Source organism: Ostrea edulis, chromosome 1, assembly GCF_947568905.1.
Source record: "Ostrea edulis chromosome 1, xbOstEdul1.1, whole genome shotgun sequence".
Lineage (NCBI taxonomy): Eukaryota > Metazoa > Mollusca > Bivalvia > Ostreida > Ostreidae > Ostrea > Ostrea edulis.
Genome location: NC_079164.1, coordinates 4,381,015 through 4,406,592, shown reverse-complemented (window position 1 = coordinate 4,406,592; position 25,578 = coordinate 4,381,015). Strand labels below are relative to the sequence as shown.

The 25,578-nt window shown below is 34.8% G+C and overlaps 3 protein-coding genes and 1 long non-coding RNA gene across 4 annotated transcripts in view; 3 read left to right on the top strand and 1 right to left on the bottom strand.

The window, feature by feature from the left end:
- LOC125664388 (uncharacterized) overlaps positions 1-9,083 on the top strand; it is a 44,063-nt gene extending 34,980 nt beyond the window's left edge. Inside the window, exon 13 of the mRNA XM_056151120.1 lies at positions 5,187-9,083. Within this exon, the coding sequence (XP_056007095.1) occupies positions 5,187-5,746 (560 nt within the window). The 3' untranslated portion in view covers positions 5,747-9,083. The remainder of the gene's footprint in view (positions 1-5,186) is intronic.
- On the top strand, positions 646-1,479 carry LOC125655784 (uncharacterized). The gene is made up of 2 exons (XR_008799259.1): positions 646-770; positions 912-1,479. It is a non-coding gene; the product is annotated as an uncharacterized LOC125655784 (long non-coding RNA).
- A 6,453-nt stretch (positions 9,084-15,536) lies between the features above and the next one.
- Positions 15,537-22,398, top strand: LOC130046281 (uncharacterized). The gene is made up of 5 exons (XM_056151279.1): positions 15,537-16,028; positions 16,946-17,407; positions 18,600-18,828; positions 20,713-20,834; positions 21,183-22,398. The coding sequence occupies exons 1-4, from the start codon at positions 15,540-15,542 to the stop codon at positions 20,754-20,756; spliced, it is 1,224 nt and encodes a 407-aa protein (XP_056007254.1). The 5' UTR covers positions 15,537-15,539; the 3' UTR covers positions 20,757-20,834; positions 21,183-22,398.
- A 132-nt stretch (positions 22,399-22,530) lies between these two features.
- On the bottom strand, positions 22,531-24,995 carry LOC125679036 (uncharacterized). The gene is made up of 2 exons (XM_048917936.2): positions 24,395-24,995; positions 22,531-23,926 (listed from the first exon to the last, which is right to left on the bottom strand). Exons 1-2 carry the CDS (start codon positions 24,817-24,819, stop codon positions 23,044-23,046), a joined length of 1,308 nt encoding a protein of 435 aa, XP_048773893.2. The 5' UTR covers positions 24,820-24,995; the 3' UTR covers positions 22,531-23,043.
- Positions 24,996-25,578: the final 583 nt, after the last annotated feature.

The window sequence follows — 25,578 nt, the reverse complement described above, 5'->3', positions numbered from 1 at the left end:
GATTACTTAGTACAATATAACTTACATGTCAACTTAGATTTAATAAGAAGTAGTACGTATAGACAACAAATATAACATGCAGCCACACTTATAATTAGGTCAGATCAGAACGTTCAAGGAAAAAGGCATGCACGGATCTAGAGACAGGGGGGGGGGGCCTTGGAATTTGCTGAGTTATTAAATGTACATAGTAAAGTAACAAAAAATGACCATGGACCCCCGATTCGTTTAACTTGAAAGTCGTGGATATTATGCCTAAGGAGTAGGAAAGCGGGTCGATCATCACCACTTCCACACACACCCCCCCCCCACTCGAAATGGGTTTTTCACGTGTGGAGAATTCTGTTTTCTTTTTCTTTCCTTGTCAAGAAAAACTCTAAATGGCCTGGATTTTTTGTTTGGACTGGGGTGGGGAAAAATATGGATTCATGCCTGAAAAGGGGGATTAAGTAACTGAATTTAGTTTTGTAAGATTGTTCTGTTGTACGTGTGTGGGCCCAGATTCGGTGTATGAATGGCGTTATACATAAATTCCTAAATTATTAAGATATTTTAATTGACAACTTATGTGAAATAACATAAAATTGACATAAATAGTAAAATACATGTGAATTAAGGTCTGCCATTCGTTGGGGGGGGGGGGTGTTGTAAAATGCCTTCTCAATTCTCGCATTTTTTCCCATACAGATGTTTGGCTAATGAGATGATGGCAAGAATGAATTTGCGAGCAAACAAGGGAAAGGCAATAATTCTGTATTCCGTTATAAAAGGTAGATATCACGTTTTATTTAACATATCACTAAAAGGTTAGAAAGAAAAATAATCCAGAAATATGCAAGTTCATGATTTACCTTAAACATGTTAAATGCTCAATTAACACTAACTCATATATGATTTTTGATTAATTTCAGAATGTGTACTCGCCAGCAATCCAAGGGCAACTGAAAGCAACATAGACTAGATCATGGGGGAAATATCTGAAGTATGCCCCTGAAAGAGCTGGAGGAGGTGGCCGAAAAGAGAACAATGACTACTAGGCTTTAATTAAAAATATAGTTTTTTGTGGGTCACTCACACTCTTGGAAAAAAACCACTGTAGTTAAATATCTTAACTATTGCTTCTGCAATAGAAAGTAATTATCAAAGTTAATAAATTTTATACTATCATTCTATTAATTTTTGTTTTTGAATTGAAATTTAATATTTGAAATCATGTGAAAAGTCTGACAAATTTATTTTGCCTTTCATTTGCGTGTATAAATGAATTTAACCTTGTATCATTGTTGTAATTTTTTACAGTGGAAGTTATAGAGTTTCACTTGTATTATTCATGTTGTTGTCATTATTCTTTTTGTAAGAATTAAATTAGGGAAGGAAGGGTTAGTAATTGTATTTAGAATTATGGATTACAGCCTGATGTTTACCATTTGTCAGCATGTACACTCAACATTGCAATAAAGATCAATAATATTTTCAAAACCTTCTTTCAACCTTATATCAACGTCATAAATTGACGTTGAATCAACGTCAGTTTTCAACGTCGATTCAATTAACAAATCCAACCAAATTTCAACGTCATTTCAACGTCACAATACGACGTTGTTTCAACGTTGAATCAACGTTGATGTGCCTGCTGGGAGAATATCAGGGAATGTGAACATACCGATAATCCCTGTTTTTTTTTTAGCTCACTTGAGCCAAAGGCTTAATAATGTGAGCATTTCTTATCAAAACTTTCCATTGTTGGTATAAACTTTTCACATTTTCATCATCTTCTTCAGAACCATCTGGCCATTTTCAACCAACTTGGCACAACACATCCTTGGATGAAGGAGATTCAAGTTTGTTTAAGTGAGGGGCAATGCCCTTCTCCAAGGGGAAATAATTATAGTGAAATAGTTAAATACACCGACAAATTTTAAAATTCTTCTCCAGAACCAGCAGGTTAATTTCAATCAAACTTGGAGCAAATTATCCTTGAGTGAAGGGGATTCAAGTTTCTTCAATTGAAGGGCTATGCCCCCTTAAAAAGGGAAATAATCACAAAAAATGCAACACTAGGGTGTATAGTCATTGAAAAATCTCAAGAACCTCTGGGCCAGAAAAGTTCAAATTTACATGGAAACTTCCGGACATTGTGCATATTCAAGTTGTTAAATTAATTATCCTTGGGGATAGAGTGGGGCCACAATAGGGAATCAAAGTTTTACATTAAAATATATAGGAAAAAATCTTTAGTGCAGATTCATGTTTGTAAAAATCATGACCAACAGGGATAGGTGGGGTCACAACAGGGGATCAAAATTTTACATGCAAATATGTAGGGGAAATTTTTGAATATGGGCCAAGGTGACTCATGGGTCCCTTATTTTCATATTGGGTTGCAAGTTTCACATTGGGTGGGCATTCATGTCCTATGAACATATTTCTAGTCCTAAAAGTTATAGTGGATCTAAGAGGGGTGGAGGATGTAAAATAGCTTTTGAACACTTTTCTGCATATATAGGGCTTATCCAATAGACTTGATAATTTGTATGTTTCAATGACATTTGTAGATGTGCATATTGTAGGGACAGTAGGACCAAATTGTTTTCCTTAAAGTTATAGTGGATCTGAGGGATGGAGGGTGTAAAATAACTTGTGAACACTTCTCCTATATGGCTTATCAGAGTTCATAATGTCTATTGTGCAATTATTTATTGCGATCCAAAACCCCTGGAGAGGGTACAAAACTGTAACAAATAACACAATAATAAATTGTACATTTAAAATACATCAATACAGTTATATCATGTAAATGTGTTTCTTAAAGCAGTCGGAACAGTTTTCAATAATAAGACAAATTGCCCCAAAATAACAGCAAAGGGTATGAAATTACATTAAACGCCATTTTGAAACATGTTATACACAGCGTCCTTGATAACCAAAGTAAAAATCATGAAATCTTACATTAAAATCACCTACAATACACCTGACAGATAATATGCTTACTAAATGAACATTATTTAAGGTTATAAAATCAGTTATGCATCAAAATACTTACTCCGTGCAGAGCCAAACACCTATTTCTAAATAAAAACAATTTGTCCCATGTGCTTTTTTGGCGTATATCCGGGTGAGTAAATTTCTAAAGTACAAAACCAAAATGGTCAAACATAAAAATCCGGAATTGTGTAACACTACATCTATGGTCCTTCCCATGCTTTCTCCATACCATGTATTACATCAAAGTGGCATGGGCATGATTTGAGCAGAAAAATTTTAAATTTCATATTTCCATATCAATAATACATTGTAGTACAATTTGACTCTAGACTCTCTTTAAAGTGAGACTCAGTTGCTAAAAGGTACAAAGATTCAATTGTGGCAATATCCACCTCCAGTCAACCATTTTTTGATATTTACATTTGCCAATAGTGATTCAGCGATAGTCGCCGACCATCGAAAAATCGTCTCTAGATTGCTACCAATGGCGACAATTGATAGCTGAAATTCGACACCTGTGATCAAGCTTGTTTATTTTAGTTTTAATGAATTAATTGAATTTACATGTATAATTTCTACTCCAAAATCGAGTGTTTGAAGTTTATTATGATTTTTTATAAAAAATATTTTAGAAATTATAGGTATTGAAAATAAAATTGCATGTTGTTATTTGTTAATTAATACTACTAAACAACTACAGTAGGTAGCACCAGTGATTGATTGATTTATTTAATTCTCTGTTTAATTATAGTCTCGATTATATTCGATTGTGAATCGAAAAGATACCTCTGATTTGATTCGATAATCGATTGTAAATTCCTCCGATTCTCGAACACTATTTGCCGGTGTATTTTGTTATATGACAATACTAATGAAATAGACATTAAATTTCATATAATATGAAGATGATCATGTGATCAGTCTTTCTTGTGTATGAATACAATCACCGCTTCAAAAGTCAGGTACTTTCACCTGGCTTCTTGCTTATGCAATGCAGTGGGGGATTTAGAGGCCCTCTCCCTTTTCGCCATAAATTTAAAAAATAGAAATAGTGCGAGTAAAATTAATCCATATTGGCACCTAAAATGGCTGAGTATTTTGGCTAAGACTCTGTGACCAGCCCTCGATTGATTGATTGTATCTGGCTTAACGTCTCGCTTGAGGAATTTTCACTCATGGATGTCACCAAGACCGGTATAGGGCTTCAATTTTAGGCCTATATGCTCTGCGCTTGCGGTCACTGCGCAGTTAGGGTTCTCTACCGTGCCACACCTACTGTGAGACAGGAAATCCGTTTTTAAGGTTATCTCCGAGGATCCGTGACATTCACACTTGACGCTGTCGCTACCTGTTTTAACGACTTAGTTCTGTCGCAGCCGAGGTTCGAACCCCGGCCTTCCGTATGCGTTGCGAATGCTGTAACGTCTCAGCCACCAGTGCACCCTCGACCACTGAAATTGAATGTATTATTCTGAAGGAAAACATTACCAAATAGTGTTTAGACAGTGCCTCATTGAAAAATTTATTTGCAATTGTTGATTTTGTACTTGCATTCCTGGCTACATTAGGGTACATCATAGGGCTGTCACGGTTCCAAAAAATTTCGGGTCGGGTCGGTTCTAATTTTTTTTTTACTTCAGGTTCGGGTATTTCGATTCGGGTCTATATAACTATTTAAAAAATCTAATATACACTTTAAGCAAAAACCTTTATTGTATTTTGTCACAATAATTACTCGGGGACGTGGACCGAGGTTTAGACTCAACATCCATGGTCTAGACACAGCATTGTCATTTCTACTCGTTTCCATCCATGCTTTCAATGTTTTGTCATTGACGATATTGATCCTGTGGCGTATTTTCAATGCGTCTGTCATATCTTACATATACTGTCATTATTTACAGTTTTGTCCACAATGCCATCATTTAACAATTGATCAAAATGCCGCCACCTTTAAGGATTTGACGACATTTTGTTCAAACGGATTTCTAATAATGATTCTATTTTAAAAACCTAACCCAAACGAAATAAAGAAAAATGGAACCGAACCCCACCCGAACAACATGACCCGCGGTTTTCGGTTATTTCGGATACCCGTTGCAGCCCTAGTACATCACTATTTGTATGTCCTGATTGAATACTGCCCATGGGCACTTGCCTAACTTTGTGTTAGAGTTAATTTTAAGTTTTGATATTTACAGGGGAAGGTGGCTGGAATGAGATACAGGAACTTTTGGAATACATGTGTACAGTACCAGCGAGGAAGATACTGTTTAATGTTATGAAGATGTATGTAGATAAACCAGGCAGTTATTATCAAGATGAATTAAAAATGGCTTCAGTAAAAACAGTGTTGCCACCAGAGTACCATTCTGCCATTGACTCTGACTCTGAGTACAGACGTTCTATTCCTGTTATATACACCATTCTACAAGTGTCACTCAGTGAGGATCATCAACCAAAATCTGGCTGGGGTCAAAAGGTCAAGGACACAGACACTGGGGTAGGAGATGATATAGAGAGAGTGTATCAAGCTCACACATTGCACAGAGAAATTCAGAATCCAGAGGAAATATATGTGGATGGATATGTAAGGCTATTTGAAATGTTGATAGGAGCTGTAAAGAGATTAGATATAAAGGGGAAATGTAACGAGGATTACAGGGAGATTGTGAGGAGATGGGAGAACATTCAGAGGAAGCTGTGGGTGAAGGACAAATGGAAAACATTCACAAACTTTATCAAGAAATTGTCTGACTGAATAAATACAGAGTTACGTTATTATATTTATTGAGTGAGTTTGATTTTAGTGGGGTGATAGTACAAAACATCCAACATTGATTAATTACACAAGACCAATAAATGTCCAGTTACATATTCCAGCTACTGAGCTATCTGATCACTGGTGATCAAACCAGGCTGATGACCACAAGATGGCGTTGATACCGGTGCTTGTCATATATTATACAGGTTTCATCAGGAATGAGATGAAAATTAGTGTAAAATATTATTGTCCTTTTAATGTTGTATTTGATGCATTTAAACTGACCTTTTCTAAGAGACTCACGGAATTCCCAAAGGTATATCATGAAGATTTCTTATATTGGTCATACTACAATTTAAAAAAAAATAAAATGTGGTGATGATAGAAATGTAACAGGAATGGAGAAAATACAACAAACCAGACCAGGACTCGAACTCGAGCCCCCTGAATTAATCTCTAGTCGGGTTCTACTAACTGAGCTATCTGACCACCAGGGATCGATCGAACCTGTCTTAATGCTAAATTTTAAGTTAGCATTTTATTATGAATGTTTATTTATTTAATTAAATTATTCAAGGCCACTAAATTTACACAATAACAGCAAATTTTGCACGATGACTACACACACATTAAAGACGTGAACCTTCTTACAAATTTTACTTTGTATGTTGCACTTAAAGAATAATAACGCATATATGGCATAATGCCTGACTTGCTCTCAAAATATTAATGGAGAAAAGAAACAGTGATACAGTCCTTGTTCTTTTAAGATTTATTTTATAGCTGGTATCAATTGTTCAGTGGTTAACCTGTAGGACTGCTGGTCTTTAGATTGAGGTTCAAATCTCGTAAGAGGCCAAGGTTTGATCCTGGAACAGGGCACTGCATTAACTCTAACACGTTTAACATAGGTAATAACTGTTCTGTCATCAAGAGCCTGACATTAATTAGTAGTGAAATCACAGATCTAAAAAAAAACCCACCAACAACCAAAAACATCTGGGCCCTGAGTCTTAGCATGATAAAGATACTGTAGTGTGGTGATGCTGTGAGTTGATTTTTAGTAGAATTGATCCACTTTTCATTTTTAAAGTTCATTATATTCATTAATCAGTCCCAGTAAGAAGGCAGCTCTAATCATAAGTTTGCAATATATGTTTATTTAACTCTAATCGACATTAATCTGTTGGCTGTCTATTGTATGTGTGTTAACACACAATTACTTTTCACATTATATATGCGTTTACTTTTTTAAACCACATGCGTGACTTCTTCTAAAGTTGCATTACTGAGTCAGTATGTAAAGAGGATGATTCTACTTTGATAAAATCAGTGTCAGTGATGCCTTCACCAGCTTGGTGTGATTTAAATAAGTGTGCTATACTGGAGCGAGTAGAACATCTGTACAATATATAGTGTGGACATGTTCTCCAGTTAAACCAGAATAATATATACATGTATATGAGCATTTAATGAAGCTAAATGAAATGGACATTTGCCACTGCCTTGTATAGTGTAGTTTTAATTGAGTTCAGTCCATGCTTTAGTGTTGGGACGGTGATGATCATGATAAAGGTTTCCTCAGGAATTGTGTCAGTTTTCTCATCAACAACTTAACACTACAATTTGACAAACGATATCCAGGTATGTTAATGTTGTAAGTATTCTGATTTGTATGAGAGGTGACAGACTGAGAAGACTCTAGAATTCAAAACAAGCGTTTAGAATCTGTCCATCCACAACTAATTGATTACATGTATGTTCATACGTATAGTTGTCTAATGACTGACCTTGACTTTTTTATTGGGATTCTCTGAGTGTTCCAAGTTTGTGAGTTACAGCTCTGTATGTGTCAGGTGACACAGGTGAGCATTGTGGCCTGTAGTCCTGGTGTTATTGTATTCATGGTGTGGGGCTTATTGTAGTTTGACGTAGATTTAATAGATACATATAAGTATCAGAACAGAGCTTATTGTAGTTTAATGTGAATGCAGATTTGATGGGTCAGTGTTTGCTTCTTGTATCTCCAGATATAATGTAATTAGGAACATAATGGAGTCAATGATCACTCTCTGGTGCAAAGAAAGTAACCCAGGGGAAACAAAATGGGGTAATACTGATAATGATATGTGTCCTCCAAAATAGACATGTTATTTTCATATTACATGTATCTTTATCATGTATTTGAACATTTGTAATTAGTGAGTTTTTATACTGAAAGTGACAATTGCCATACATTACCGGTGATCTTATTTCTTGGATCTTGTGTTCAAAGCTTTTGTGTATTATCAATTTAACCTTGTTTAAAGTTATGTATATTTTGATTTTTCATACAATGTACAGGTGTAATCAACCTTCATTTCTATATATAGTTTTTGTAATGTATATGATCATATCCTAAAATTAAAGAAGAATATTAGGAAAGTGTAGAGGTCAATATGACATTGTAATAACAAAGCTCTGATGAAACGACTATGAACAATATCAACATGATTAATCATTTGGTCGCCTAAAATAATTTCCATTTACGATAATCATTCACTGTATGTGGATTAAGAATATCTGAATATGTATAGTATCTATATAAATTGGTGGCAGGGGTAGGAGTTAATGTAAAATTTACCTTGATTTTTGCTGATCAATGTTATAACCAACCAACCCCCCATATATATTTTTTATTTACAACATAAACAATTTTGATTATATGTTTTAATTACACAATTTGACTAAGCTTTTGAATACAATCTCTGATATTTTAAAACTTATCGACTTTGTACATATGGAATTTTAGTCTCGTATGTCATTTAAACATAGTATGTAGCACATTATACTAATTATGATTCTGAGACTAACACAATATACTGTACTATATGCTAAGTGAAATGAAAATGATAAAAGTTTTGAAAAACAACTTTAGACTTATCTATAGAATATTAATCCCTGTGTAAAAATTAAGGCAATGTTAGATTCATAAATGTGAATGTTCTTTTGTATTTTAAGATATATTAGCACAATCTCAATTTGATTTGAAGCGGTGGAGTATCTTAAATTTTCACATGCCATCGGAATGAACATGTTCTGTTTGTCTTTTGGAAGAAAAGTCTCCATTTTGGAAGACTTTCAATCATGTTTAGTGTACATATACATATGTTGTGTGGTTGTTGTTTTGTGTGTGAGAATTTCTTTTGGTGCCATAGAGTGTTTGATTTCTCAACATGGAGCTTCGTTTTGTGAATACTATAAAGCCACATGGTTTTAATGAATTCATTAGGAAACCTCTATGTGAAGAATTGCATTTAAGAGTTTGGGAAATAAATAATTTCATCATTACGTAGTTGGGTTGTTTTTATTCTTGTGTATGCAAGTTATGAGATGATCGCTGTTTGTTATCTTCACCTTTCATTGACCACTGTTCATTATCTTCATCTTTAATAAATATTTGGTATTTTTTGGTCTACCTCTGAAATCCGTAAGAAACGTGCCAGTACGCAAATTTTGAGATACATCCATTTCCCTGGAGAGAACTCTCATCACCTGAATTCGACTGATTCACAAGCTAAGTAAATGATAAGTATCCAGGGAGTAATTAAATACATGGAATTCTTATTATATCACGTTATTTTGTTGCTCCTACGTATCATATTTAGGGATAACGCTTGCAAGTATGATATTGTTTTTATTCATTTCATTTTCCTCAATGGCAGTAGGCCACTGTTACGGAAGTACTCTACATCTCATAATGGTCGACTTTCTTTTAAAACAGATCACCTGCATATGGTGTTTATATATCTCAACTGATTCGATATGCAAGAGCTTGTTCTGGGTAAAGTCAGTTTTGAAATCGAGGTAAGCTACTGACAAACAAGTTGATGGTACGAGGATTTCAACAGTCTTGATTGAAGTCAGCACTTCGCAAATTCTATGGTCGTTTAACGATCTAGTTCGTCAATACAACCTCGCATTGGGTTAAGTGATGTCTGACGTGTTTCATACCGATGGTTAAGCCGTTCTTGGCACACTGATTTGACTGCGGATAACTCCGTTTACCTGATCAGGATATGGGGCTCACGGCGGGTGTGACCTGTCAACAGGGGATGCTTACTCCTCCTAGGCACCTGATCCCACCTCTGGTGTGTCCAGGGGTCCGTGTTTGCCCAACTATCTATTTTGTATTGCTTGTAGGAGTTATGAGATTGATCACTGTTCGTTATCTTCACCTTGCATCTGTGAAGTCGGACTGAACTGAAGACTGGTGTTTCTAGCGCACGACGCTGAGTGGAATTTAAAACGATCGTTGTCGCTGTCACATTTGATGACAATGAACCAATTGGTTTCTTTAAAAGTTTCATTTTTCGGGAATTTTACCCCCGCTACCTCTTTGCACAACAACAACCTTACACTTTCTCATAAATCTTATGTACACCGGAAGTCAACGAGGACGTGAACGAGTCTTGCGCCACCTATGTTTGAAATAGGGGAAAGAACTGACAAATATTCGCAATTCAGCCGGTGACATTTTGAAAAAATCTGTACTTCGCTGAGAAATCCTATTGATCGAACAACTACCAACTGAATAAAACGGTCAATCTAAATCTACTGATGATTCTTGGATTAAATGTATCGCTAATTGGTGCGCAATAATGTCTTTACGTCGTTCAATAGCATTGGTTTAACCTCACCATTTACGGATAAGACCGTAAAAGCTGAGGTTCTGTGTCATAGCAGGTGTGGCACGATAAAGACCCCTCCCTGTTTAATGCCCATAAGCGCCGATCATATGCCTAAATGTTGCAGCCCTTCACCGGCAATAGTGACGCCTCTATATAAGTGAAATATTCTCGAGAAGGACGTGAAACACTATTCAATGAATTCATTACCACCTACAACGAATGGAGGGTGTGGTTTTATATATTTCTGTGCCGGCCCATTATCTTTAGAATGGAGGATGTGGTTTTATATATTTCTGTGCCGGCCCATTATCTTTAGAATGGAGGATGTGGTTTTATATATTTCTGTGCCGGCCCATTATCTTTAGAACGGAGGGTGTGGTGTTATATAGTTCTGTGCCGGCAAGTTATCTTTAGAACGGAGGGTGTGGTGTTATATAGTTTTGTGCCGACCCATTATCTTTAGAACGGAGGGTGTGGTGTTATATAGTTTGTGCCGGCCCATTATCTTTAGAACGGAAAAACCAAGAAGAGGTCCACGAATACCATTAGCTGCAAGAAAAGGTAAGACAATACCGATGATAGTAAAAAGACGCTAGTTTATTGTGTAGAAACAGTCGGGTAAGTTTAGGCTTAGAGCATGGAAATATGAGTAATTTCTCTTTGTTGTCCTGACTGTCAGAAAATAAAACTTAAAATGGTTATTTAGATTTGGATATAAAAGAAAAATTTAAACATCCAATTGCTTATGATTTGGAGCAGATGGTAGTGACAAACTGTATACACTGTACCTGAAGGTCAGATCAAGACGGAACAATGTTTGATTATGCTCTAACATGAATGGGGTTGGGGATTGGAAGAGGGTACGTGTTTTTGATTATTATTATCATTATTATGCGCACTGTACACCAGAAACATGTATGTATGCGATTCATGCACAAGTGCTACTTGATGACATATTTGTTTAATCTTATAACATAAAGTTTTGATCATTTTTATGAATTACCCAAAGAAATAATGCTATTTCATTTTTATGATCGAATTTGGATCTGAACTCGTGGAAATATAAAGCTTGGTGAACTATTTTGTTCAAATAGAGTCACATCGTTTGAAATACGAATATTATGTGGAGCAATGCCAATTGTGTTTTCATGGTTCTTTCGGATTTCCATGAAAAAATACCTACCAAAAACAGCGAAATGCTCTGGAAATTTTAATCATATTAGTGAATATTAAGTCTTTCCACAACCGGCTTGGTCAGTTTTAATGAAATTATTGTCTCTTTGGCTAGGTCCAACGCCTTTACTTGGTCTTCGTCCATATGTATGATTTAACGATATTCTCTTACCTTTTCTTCGTGAAGCTAATTGTTATGGTATTTGCATGAAAGACCTCGTTTCGGGATAAATAGTTGACTGCGACAATTTGTTTTCATCTATTTGATTAGTAGAAAGAATTCAATTTGTATTTGAAGATGTGATAAATCAATGACTTTGTAGGAAAACCAAACTTTCAGTAATTGATGTACATCAATAAACCTTTTTGATATAATTTAACACGATGAACAGAATATGAAGAAATTTATTTTCTTTAATTCCCTAGTTTTTTATTTAACAATATTGAGCAATTTAAACAAGGTAAATAATGGGTTCAACTTTGTGTATAAATAATGAAGATTACGTGAATCGATAGAGAAGTGCATATATAGAATATGAGTGCAAGTAGTTCTGCACATGAATAATGCAAAAGTCTAAATCAATTTATTAGATGATATGTAGAGTTATTTCACCATTATGAATATAAAAGGCAAAAAAAAAAAAAAATTAAAATAATTAGTAATTTGATCTCTATATGTAGCAAAGGAAAACTAAATTGACATTTTATTCACTGCATGTACTGATTTTCTAATTTCTATTGTTACACCTGAGGTACACGTGCTCTATCTGTCAATCAGGTGACGTTTGTTGTTTTTAAAGAACTTGGTTGCGGCCCACAGGAAAAGTGTATCAAAATGCGTATTTTAAATAACTGGAATTCTATGGCGTGTGTTTTTATTTTCAAACTTATGACAAATTGTCTTGAAAACAACATATTTTGTTTATCGCTATTTGATTAAATTTACAACTGAAAGTTTGAAAAAGTTTAAAATGCATGGCTGGTTGTTTCCACACTAAAGGATTAAAATGAATTTACTGTCAAGCTCAGAAGTTTTATCATTAAAGTGGACAATGAATGCAGTCACCCTAACATTGAACATGGCGAGGTTCGCTTCAATCTGACGCTACTTATGTACATGTAACACAAATCAGTTGACGCTTCTATCACTGCTGATCGTTTGATGTCCAGGTTGTGGACTCGTGTGTGTACATGTATGTGCATCTCAGATTCTAAAGGTCCATGTAACTGCTATAGAATACGCAGAAACCGCAATTTTAAAGACACCGACTTTTTTCTAGGCCTACGCTAGATCGTGGACTTTCAGTACGCGGACCGTGTTTTTGACCTGTGCTGTATATTATGATCGGTGGTATGTATTTTGTTTACGTGTAGAAATTTTTGAATTGTTTAAAAATATCGCTGTTGACGTAAGATTGTATTTCTAGTGATGATTTGGTCATTTTTCAATTTACATACTCAATTGACCGACGTTAGAAAAGTGAATTTTACAGAAACTATGCATTTAAACGTGTAATACGTAAACGGTTTACGAACTACCTGTATTTGCTGCTAGCACTGAACATTGCAGCTGTTTGTAAAGACGTGCTAAGGTCCACACCATTTTCAGCCGAGTGGCTGCATAGAAGAGTAGATAAAATAAACTCCCAAAAAATAACTTTGTGGCAGTAATCCCATACGACGAATTGAATATCAATTAATGGAAAACACCCGTCCGGTTTGGTTTTTCATTTTATGACGATGAGGTATCGGTGGTTAACTGTGCGTTTGAGACGCTTGAATCCACGGTAAACAAAGCGCGAAGCAAGTGATAGTCGACATGCCACAGCGTTGTTCTGTGCCGCTCTGTAGTAATTATGGTGGACATCAGTTCCCAAAAGACAAATATAAACGTTTTCAGTGGATTGTTGCAATCAAAAGAATTGATCCGAAATCAAAAAAGTTGTGGGAGCCTAAGAATGCAGATGTTGTTTGCCACCTTCACTTCTGCGAAAGTGATTACAGGGACACGTCAGGTTAGAAGCCATAATATCGATCATTATCAATGTAAAACACATTTTATAAACTTAATGATGATATTTGTCTTCCGTTTTTATTCATATTCAATTTGAGTTTCAATTTGATGTCATAAATACAGGCCAAGTAATTGCTTCTTGTTGCGTGTTGGAAATTTTGATAAAAGGGCTCATCACTTATAAATTCTGGCTATATACTAGAGCTTCCTTCCTCTATTTCTTAGAACAAGTCAGTCTTCTTAACAATAAAGTCAGTTCAGATGATGCAATTCCTAGCCTGTATTGCATTAATGATTTCATATTGCTTGTATGTACATACAAGTGCAAGAACTTTGAATTACATTGCATTTATTTGATTTGCATGTGTTCGTGTTGCTTTCTGTTTTCTTTTATATTTCAGAATGACGAAGGGAATGGTAATGACAGGCAAGTGATATTATAATAATCTTGCTAAGATAACCAAATAACCATACATAAAGTGTATGTAAAGCAAAGAATAGTCCTAACAATAAATATTCAGCAATATTAGTGTTGGAATAATTTAATTACCAACAATAATCAGTTATCTTTTGACTTTTTAAAGATTAAAGCATTAACAATTCACTTTTTAGTCACAAAATGTATGACATAGATGGAAGGGGACACTGTACCTTAATGTTTTCATTCATAATATCATTTGTATGCCAGGTTTTACAATTAGCATATTCAAAAGTTGAAATATATTTAAATAAACCCTACCCCATTTTGCCTTTGCAAACCAAAAAAAAAATGTTTTTAAACTTTATCCAATCAAAAACATGAATTAAGTGATTTCAAATATGCCTTTTAATTCATGTATTTATTTTTTTGGTAACAAGCTCATAACAAAAAATGAAAAAGTCTTTCAAAAATTAAGAAAATTGAAAGAGCAAACCATCATCTTGCTATAAGGATAATGAAATTTTGTTTTCAGCTGACCGCCTTCGCCTTAAAGAAGATGCTGTTCCTTCCATTCTGATCCCTGGGGAGGAAGTTTCTGGCCCAAGCCCAAGACAGTTAAGATTTAAGAGGAGAAATCAACCATTGGAGGAACCTGACATTATGGCCATGGGTATAATGATGATACTTTAGTGCTTGTTGTGTCACATGCACAGACATAAAGGAATCTTTAAGTCTGCATTTAGCCATATCCACTGCATGTAAAACAATGCTTTGATAGGCCATTTAACTATTATGTCACAATGTAAAAGTCCACAAATATATGCAATGTCAGAAATTTGCTGATAGGGCATTTAAGTTATGTTAGGTTAAGTCCAAAAGGGAAAAAAGAACATACACCACATCAAAAGAACTGAAAAACATTCTGTACTTTCAGTTAAAGATTTAAGCGAGTTACTGTATTGGTAAGACACATGAAATCTCCACCTATTTTTACTTGTACATGTATATTACAGGTGTACAGCAAGAAGTGGTTATAGATCATACAGTAAAGACTGGGCAGGCTGATCAAACACCAACAGAAATCCAGGATCTAGGAAAAAAATTTGTGCAAAATCCCTTTGCTATGAAATGTTCCATTGAAAATTTTAAAGATAATGCAGATGCTGTTTCGTATTACACTGGTTTCAGTAATTACGATCAGTTTATGATATTTTATCACTGTCTTGGTCCATGTGTGAATGAATTAGATTACAAATGTGTAACTTTAGAACCAAGGGATCAACTTTTTTTTTAACTTTGATGAAATTGAGACAGGCTAAAGAGGATTCATCGTCGGAAACCCACGGTTGATTACGCTTCGTTCCTCTCTCCATCACCCGTGGGTCCATTCATACCTATTCGCTCGTTCTCATGAATAATATCTAAAAATATTGTCCAATCAAAGTAATCGTTATAATAACGGAACTCTTCTGTTTTTAAAGGTAGCATTACTTAACTGCTACCACAGCAAATATGACCGCGCCTGTAAAATATTGCGTGCTTTGCCAAAAGACCATCACTGACCGATCATACAGGTCTCTATCGTCAGCCACGAGTCAGGAACAGTACAAGGATGTGTACAAACTTATGTGCGTTCCAAGCATAAAAGGATTTGCATGTAATTCATGTGCCAACAAGCTCAACCGCGTTCAAAAGCTCAACAACGATCTGAAAACTAAATTAATTAGCATAAAAGACGAACGAGATAAGCTGTTATCCACGTTGAAAGATATGACAGGTGTTCGAAGTCTTAAAGACAAACTGTCAACGCCTAAAGGGACAAAACGAGTGTTAAGTTCATTAAAACTCACCCCAACTCCAAAATCAAAAGTAAAAAAGGGTTTGTTTTTAAGTCCTAGTTCTTCAAGCAAAAGAAGAGTTGAACCTGTAAAGTGCCACGATGATAAAAAGATTGATGAGTGTACTCAAACGAAAGACCAGTCTGAGGAATTTGACGTGAAGGTAATTATTTTTTTAAAATATCATTTGGGGGGGGGGGGGGGTATTTCTTTAATGTTCCATGATCTTTTGTCTGAAAATAAGAGGGGTGAAAATGAAGATTTAAAAAATACTTTCACAAATATCATGTTTAGCGTAATGTATTTGAACCGTGCAATGATTTCAATACATGTAATACATAAGATTTGTTTCTGTCATGTCTGTTTAAAATATCCTAGAGTAGATAAAATGTAATATTTTGATATTTCGTCATAATGTAACCATAGGTATGGAACGTTTAAACCAAGAAGGGTTGAATTGAAAGAACGCAACACTTAAGAAATTAAGATAAACAAGTTTATCAATACTTGTTAATCCTTCTATTGTTTTAAAATTGAAATGCAGGAATATGTGTGACAAAGGTAGAAAAAATCTCAACAAGTTGTTTTAGACGTTGAATTTAACTAATTTTCAGTATTTTCCTTTAATTTATATGTATGCTTCTTAATTCTAATATTTTTTGATAATTTTTAATGACTTACAACCCAGAATCATTAAAGCTTCCAAACATCGATCTACCAATTAATCAGACAATGAACAATTTGTAGCAAACCTGTTCTTACAGCATTGAAGCCCCTTTTATTGTTTACACTCACCTGTACATGTATACAGACATACATGTACATTCCCTTTTGCATCTGTGTAAACAATAGCTTTCACACTTGTCGCTCCATTGACCACAGGTCGCCCTTATACTCACCACTCCAATGAGTAAATATCACCATTACAAAGTTTTTAATTTTGTTTTTATATATTTATTTTTATTATCTTTTTATTGGGGGGGGGGGGGGGCAAAATTATTGGGGCGACGACTGGCGCCCCTGAACTTATTTTACTTTGAATGGATTTTCTTATAAATGAACATTTACATCTTTATACAGATAGTAGTGAAGTACAGTGGTGTTGAAAGATTAAAGATTATCAAAGAAGAACACGAGCAGGCAGCTTTAAAGTCATTGCTGAATAATGCCTCACCTCGAGCAGTGCTGAAGAATTTAAGTTTGAATGAAAATTACAAGAAGGAAATGTTTGACATTGTTAAAAATGTGATACTAAATGAAATAAAACATATTTCAAAAAAGGATAGTGAAATATTCAAAGGACATGCATCCAACAATGAAAAACTTATAAAATTTGACTGGAAATGTACAAGTCAGCAGCTCCAACTAAAGGCACCATATCTGTATTCAGTATTTAGCAGTGTTGTTGGCTTGCAAAAGAAGAAAAACCTACCACAGATGCTTACATCCCTTGCTGTACTTTTGTATGGAAGATCACAGACCATTAACCAGTTGCAATACATACTAGGCTTAATTCTCCAGAAATGTGGCTTGAACAGAGAGGTATTATAAAATTTAAAAAGTGTTGTAAATGACATCTATATTTATAAATCTCCATGTGTATGTAATTTAATTGCTGTATCACAGGTATGACCTACAATCAAAAAGGCCTGCAGGAGGTAGTACTTTCGAGGATCCAGTGCTACATTTAGCCAGTTTGAATTTGGGTTGTGTAATGTATCTGGTAATTAAATTTGCATGAAATTGAATTAAGTGTTCGAATCAGATAAACTGTAGTTACCAATGTACAAGTAAATTTTTAGGTCGCCTGAGTAGACTTGCATGTAGGTCACATTTTGCAATTGTTTTGCATCCGTCGTCTTGCGTCTTCCGTCGTGAGTTAACAATTAAACATCTTTAACTTCTTCCTTGATAACTACCATTCCAATTCTTTTCAAATTTGGTATGAAGCATCATTGGGACAAGGGGACATAAATTTTAAATTTCCCCTAGGGCGTGACAAAAACTGCCCAAAATTTTACCAATTTTCAAAAATCTTCTTTACAACTACACATGTATGGGAAAAATTAAATGCATAGTAATGTAGAGCCTCTAACAAAATTGTAACTTTCATGATCACTGGTATAAGGGTTCTGACTTCAGGGTGGGGCAAGATTTGGCATATAGAATTTTTGTGTAAAACATTTTAATGACATTTTTAATGCTATTGATACTAAATTGTAACTAAATGGATATTCAGAATGAGCAGGTAGCCCTTTACCAAAATTGAAAATATGATGATGGGTCAGGCCCTAGGCCAAATAGTGAAAATATATTAAATCTTAGAAACTCTTCTTCTCTACTCCTATGTATAATTGAGATAAACTAAATGCATGATTATGATGTGCATAACGCTCTCTACCTAAATTGTGAAATTTTAGGCTCCTGTGTATGGGGTTCAGGTCCTAGGGTGGGGCCAATATGGCCACATATAATGAAAAATGAAAATGTTTAAAAATACAATTAGGAAATGTTGATATGATTTATATCCTCTAAACTTCCATTTTCCTTATTCTGTAATTAAATATGAATTGTGTGTATTTTGAAATATCATGAATATGTGCACAAAAGACTCCATATTGATGCTTATATAGAAATTTGAGACTTTGTATGGGCTGTGATACTCAGGTGACAGTTAAGGCCCATGGGCCTCTTGTTTGTAAGTTTAAAAAAAAAAAATACATCTGAATTTCAGGGAATGAATATCATTCATGACTTGGGAATAACAATTTCCCCTACAAGTCTACACAAGAAAACAAAAGAGCTTGTGAAGCAGCAAGAAAATCGACTCCATTCAATGATGACATCTTATGTTGAGGAGATTGAAAGCAGGCATGAGATGGGGAATGAAACTGCTACAGAAGAACAAATGGATGCAGAGGAAGTTACATGTAACAAAAAGCTGAGACCAATTGAAATACTAGGTGACAATCTAGATATTACAATCACCCCTTCTAAAATGAGCTTGCAAAATCAAAAGAAAAGTTTACACTGGTTTCTAGTTTTGGTCAAAGAGAAACAAATCACTTTTGATGAATCCAAGGTCCCCTTTGATCCGCCTGTGGATTTCCCAACATTGAATGCTGTGAACTGGATCCCATCAAGTGAACAGTTGAATTCTTTAATGTCCAATTTCAAATTTCATGTGGCTAATGTTCTTATGCATTATGTTCCTTTTCTGCAGTTACATATTACAAATTTTCCCAAGTATAAAGAGCACATGTATATGGACCAAATGAGAAAGAAATCTGTTTTTCTGAACTGTGATTTAGTAGATGCCAGTGAGAATAGCTCACAAGGAATGATAGAAATTCTCCAAAGAGTTCATCAACTTGCTGTTCCACATGTTAGGGAAAATCCTGAAAAAAATGTTTTGGAAAAGGTAGTTTTTGGTGGGGATGTCCTGACAAACGAAAGGGCATTTAGTGCTCAAGAAGCAATGCAGAACAGCCCTTCTGAGTATGAGTCTTTATTGGGAGTAATTCACAGACCAGAGGGTCTACATAGAGAGATGAACTTCCTTCTGGTATAATTTAACATCAGTTGAAAGCAGTTTGGAGTTTTGTTGAAAATTACAGTTGTTGTTTATTAAGGCCCATATTACCATTCCTTAAATTTTTGACTAATGAATACTAATAATAGATATCTCTAACTCATGACTGTTTTAGATGCTGTAGTTCCATGTTCAAACATGTTCCTCTAACACAACTATTAGCCACCTTCAGAGTTTTTATCCAATCCCCAAAATATAGTTTCTTTCTGGAGATTAATTCTAAAGGTACATGTAAGTAATGCTATATTTTTCTGTACTTTTCTCCCCTATATGAATAGGAATATTTAAGATTCAAATCCTGTTATTTCCAGATCCCCCCCCCCTTCCCATTAATCTTTTCAATCATTGACCAGTACATTATAACTAATTTGAACATGGAACTGCAGCATCTAAAACAGTCATGAGTTTCCCGATAATGTTACCACAAACCCTAGCCAAATTGTTACCTTATTATAGTTTTTTAGCTCAAGTAAGCTTTTCTGATCACCTGTTGTCCGTTTGTCTGTAAACTTTCACATTTTAAACTTCTTCAGAACCACCAGGCCAATTTAAATTAAAATTGGTACAAATCATCTTTGGGTGAAGGGAATTCAAAATATCAGTTCAATTGAAGGGCCATACCCCTTTCAAGGGGGAGATAATCACAAAAATGCAAATATGGTTCAATCAAAAATCTTCTTTCCAACAATCAGAAAAACCAGAAAAGTTGGAATTTACATGGAAGCTTCCTGATATATTGCAGATTTAAGTTTTTTAAAATTATGGCCCACGGGTTAGGATGATGCCACAGTAGGGGATCAAAGTTTTACATGCTAATAAATATGAACAGTTTTTAAATATGAATTATTGTTAAGATGACTCAGAGCGATGTGGCTCATGGGCCTCTTGTTTTGAAATGTTAATTTTGTGTTTGTTTCATTTTACATTCATATTTTTTGTTTCAATTATAGAAATCTTGTTAAAATATAGAGTAATTAGATTGATATAATTACTTCTTGCATTGTTTGGAATTTTCATGATACATATTTCATAATAATGCTGCATTTTTTAAAAACAAACCTGCCATTCAGGCTTTTGAAAAGGGCTATAAATGTAATATATAGTAGTTAATAATTTTTGAGCTCTTTTTGCCTTTGTAAAATTTTATAAAGTAACAAATAGAACCATTGGTTAAACAATCTGAATTTTTAAGCTACAAATATTTTGGTTGTTGCTATTCTTCTTTGAATAACCTTGTTCACTTTTCTTTGTGCAGGGAATTTATCAGCTCTTCTACAAAGAGAAAAGCAGTGCAGATAAAGGGTCTTTATACCAGTTGCGGAATCTGATTAATAGACGAAATGTTTCTGGCCCTGAAGAAGTCAATTCAAGCTACAGGTATTGCTAGTCATACATGTCACACATGTACTTCATTAATTTCTTGATATGACAATTCCTTTTATAAGTGTTAAAATTGGGTTGTTACATTCCAAAATATATACATTGCATCGAACCTGTAATATGTATTATCAGAATCATACAAAATGGATGAATTTTAGTAGAGCCTATTTTTAAGTCACCCAGGAGACCTATTGCCATTCGTCTTTATCCGTTGCATGTTAACAATTATATACATTTTTAACTTCTTGAAAACTACAAAAAGCTATATCCAGGTGACTGTTATGGCCTGTGGGCCACTTGTTAAAACTTGAAAGTTTGCTATTATTACTTTATTTAATTATTCAGAGCACATCATGACTTCATAACAGACATCACAGACTCGTACATTGTTGCAGCATTTCTAGATCTCATGCAAATGGAGGATTTGAGTTGTACACCTAATCCGATACCCTTGTTTTCGTTGATGTCTGATAATCAGAAAAATGAGTGGCTTCTGAATGCAGCAGAAAGAGTTTTGAATGAGCTGAAAGTAAGCAAAGTTTCCTTTCAGGATATCGTTGACGACATGGGGGCTCTGGACGGTGATGTAAATAACCTTGATGCTATGAAGTCTGCTGATTTCTTTTTATGTGCAGTATGTGGAAAACAATATCATAAAAGAGGCTGGCTTAAAAAACATCTAGAAAAGAAACATCATTGGAAATTTCATATTCCGAAGGGAAACTCTGTGTGTTACAATCCCATACAGACTTTTCTATTCATGTCTTTGCTACACAGAGACACCTGCGACTCGTATCGAATGGGTGATGGTGATAGAATCGTACGAAATGTGTATTTTGAGTGGTTATTCGCATCAGGACTGAAGCACTCAAAGTATAAAATCTGGCTTTTCAGAACTCTTTGCTACATTTATCTTCTAAGTCCTGAGCTGAGTTTCGAATACAAATGGAATATGACAGTAAATTTAAAAGGTGGAACTGGACAGTGTATTCCCAATGATAACTGTGTTGAGTTACAAGTGGGCAATATAAAGAGCCAGTTGAACACTCAGGGTTCTAACAAGTCATATAAGTCAGCAAAACAAATCTGTATGACTACTCAATTCATTGATGCTGTAAAAGAGAGTCTTATGTCGTCCACAAAAACAGCAAGATCCAAAAGCAGTCGACCAGTGGTTGACAAGACGAAGGACATTGTGGCCGTTATAAACTGCTTAAGATCTAAAGACTTCGTTAAAGACTTAACATGGTCATGTTTCCACAATTTTAAAGATCCAATCAGTGGTATTGACTGTAAAGATTTGCATGAGTGGATTTTTCATCAGAGAGAAGTTGCCAATCAGTATATGAAATAATGTAATGATACTTGAACATGTTAAGTGTTCAAAATATCAGAGTATAAATGGAGTAGATTGGGAGTTTACAACTAAGATTACATATATCTGATGTTAATAAATTGGTATTTACTCAAATGAAGGTTTATTTTTTTTATTTTTATGACCAGTTTGTATAAAAGTACACACACCACTTTATATTACTCATCATGTATTGTTATTCATCACATACATGACATGCCACACAAATGAATGGGATCTAACTTCATCTACTACTGCACTTAAGATATTTTTGCTATGATTAAAAAGTGGTAAAATAAGGTAATTGGTTTTTTCCCTTGATATGAAAACAACGAACAATGACCACTAATGGCAATTTATTACCTCATGTACATCATGGTATGCAACTTAATTAACATGAAAAATTAATATGTAATTTGAAATATACTTATGTCAACAAGCAAGATTATTATGTTGATTCTTGTGACATACTTATCGTAACATTTGACTTATTTATATGAACAGAATTTTCTTGCATGTTCACACAATTATCTTTCATGTCTGCATAATCTGTAGAAAAAATGAGAGGGGACAGAAATATACCACAATTTTTCAGAAGGGTTTAAATAAAATGGACATATTTTCCATATATAATATTTTGATTATACAAATAACCTGAGATAGAAAATTCTTCATATCACAAATATTTGGCAGATATCAAAGGTCAATATTGAAATTTCGTCCAACTCTGAACTACAGTATAAAAATAACAGCCAAAAATTTAATGCTCTTTTTTTACACGTCAATAACTTGACAAATACTGAACATTACTAGTAGTCTTTCAGACAATATTAAATGGTTAAATACAAGCAATTAGAAAGAATCAGTATCACTTTCACTCTCAGAGTTATCAGAAGATGTTTCTTGTAGTTCCTCATAATCCATGAATGAATGTTCATAATCATTACAATTGTCTTTTCCGCATGAGCAACTAGCATTACATATATCGCAACATAAATGCTTCACTCTGTTTTCTGCTGGATCATAGTTGTACGCAGACAACATAACTTGTCTCCTGCACTTATCCGAGTTATCAATGTACTTTTTCATATCATCATCTAAATTTTTGCATTGTCTTGAATTATAAAGTAATAAGGCCATTGCTGTTTGTGAACCATCTCGTCCTGCTCTACCTAACTGCTGTACAAAAGAATCCATATCCTTTGGTGGACCAAAGTGAATTACATTGTTTACACCTTTAAAATTAACCCCCATTCCTGCAGCACTTGTTGCAATCAATACTCTTATTTTACCATTTTCATCCTGCATATCCTGTTTAATATTTTCTTTTACAGTTTCAATTGTTTTTGAATGATACATATCAATGTTCTGAGTTTTTTCCATCTTAAATGCACTAAATACATCTCCACATAACTTGATAGAAGGACAAAAAATAATATAACGTTCACATAGCTCTTTTTTTTCCTTCAATAATCTTACTAAAAACAAGAATAAATCTGCTATTGGTATTGTACTTTTTACCTTTTTCACAAAGAGTTTAATATTGTCTCGATCAGGATTGTCAATCAATTCAAAGCAATCATTCATGGCAAACTTTCTCTTCAGGTCAGATCTAGCTGCCTTGTTAGCAGTTGCAGTTATCAGTAAAATAGGGCATTGAATCAGGGATCGTATTTCTCCAATTTTACCATACCACACTCTGAAAGGTTCATCACCTCTGCAACCACTTTCTCCCCTGAAATAAAAATAGAAAACTCTTCATTTTGCAAAACTTGCTCATGGTTAACAGGTCCAGCACAATCTCTATCAGCTGTTTACTAAGCTATACAGCTTTATTTAGCCTTATAACTTTATAAAGCTGTTTTAAGCATCTTTGACCGTGGAGAACTGATCCCACTGTGTACTGTTTGACCACAGGGATCAAACTCTGGTCCCACCGGTGAGAAACGAGTGTGTTAAGTACAGTACTTGGACACCCATAGCTTAATAAAGCTATAACTAAATAAAGACAGTCATTGTGCTAGATCTGGTTAAATTATGATACACTAAAGCTCATGAAACAACAGTACATTTTTAAAACAATTACATATAAATGCTAATATTGAATTGGACTCCTTTGATATTGAGTACAGGTTATTATTATAAGTGCACATGCTTAGAGGATGCTTGTTTTCTCTCTCTCTCTCTCTCTCTGAAAACATACCATCGTAAAACAGTATGGGCCTCGTCTACAACAATCAATTTGAAGTGCTGGCTCCTGGTCACCATTTCACGCCATTTCGTAACGGATAAAATCGCTTCCGGAGAGGTAAATAAAAACTGAAACTTCTCATCTGTTATTTGATCATCTTCTTCTGAGTTTCTTCCGATGTAGGTCGCAGTAAATCCAAGTGACATCAAAGACTCGCACTGCTCTTTCATTATTGAAATCAGAGGGGTTATCACTAAAACATTGCAGGGATTTCGATGTTTTTCAGTCCACAACAATGGGAAAGCTTGATAACATAAGCTTTTCCCGCCCCCTGTCTTCACTGACAAATATACATCTCTTCCTTCTAACAACTTGTTTATGGTGTCTTCTTGGAAATCCTTTAATTTGCTTATTCCGAACCGTTCAGCAATCGCCATTTTGAATTGTATACCGAAATTGGACTGAAAGCGTCTTTTTGATTGGACGAATTCGCTCAGGGTATACGTAAAGCGCCCAATCAAATTGCCTCATGAATTATTCATGAGAACGAGCGAATAGGTATGAATGGACCCACGGGTGATGGAGAGAGGAACGAAGCGTAATCAACCGTGGGTTTCCGACGATGAAGAGGATTTTGAATTGTCACTTTTCTTTCAAGTTTCAGTGTCAACTGTATCTAGGATTGTAACAACCTGGATAAATTTTTTGTATTTCCAGTTAAAGGAAATGAACATATGGCCATCACAAGACACAGTTCAAGATTTTATGCCTTCAAATTTTGCAGAGAAGTTTGCAAACACTAGGGTTATACTGGATGCCACCGAAATACCAGTTGAGAAGCCGTCAGACGTCAATGCTCAGTCCATCACTTGGTCAAATTATAAGCATAGAAATACTATAAAGGCAATGATTGGAGTGACTCCCAGAGGGGCTGTGTCATATGTTTCCGATGCTTATGGTGGGTCTGCAAGTGATAGAATGATTATTGAAAGATCTGATTTATTGAAAGATGGTATGTTTGAGAAAGGCGACAGCATCATGGCTGATCGAGGCATCATGGTGCAAGATCTCTTTGCTAACAAGGATGTTCAAGTAAATACTCCAACATTTTTGAAAGGTATATCCCAACTTGAAGCCCATGAAGTAGTACATGATCGACGTGTAGCTTCAAAACGCATACATGTAGAAAGGGTCAT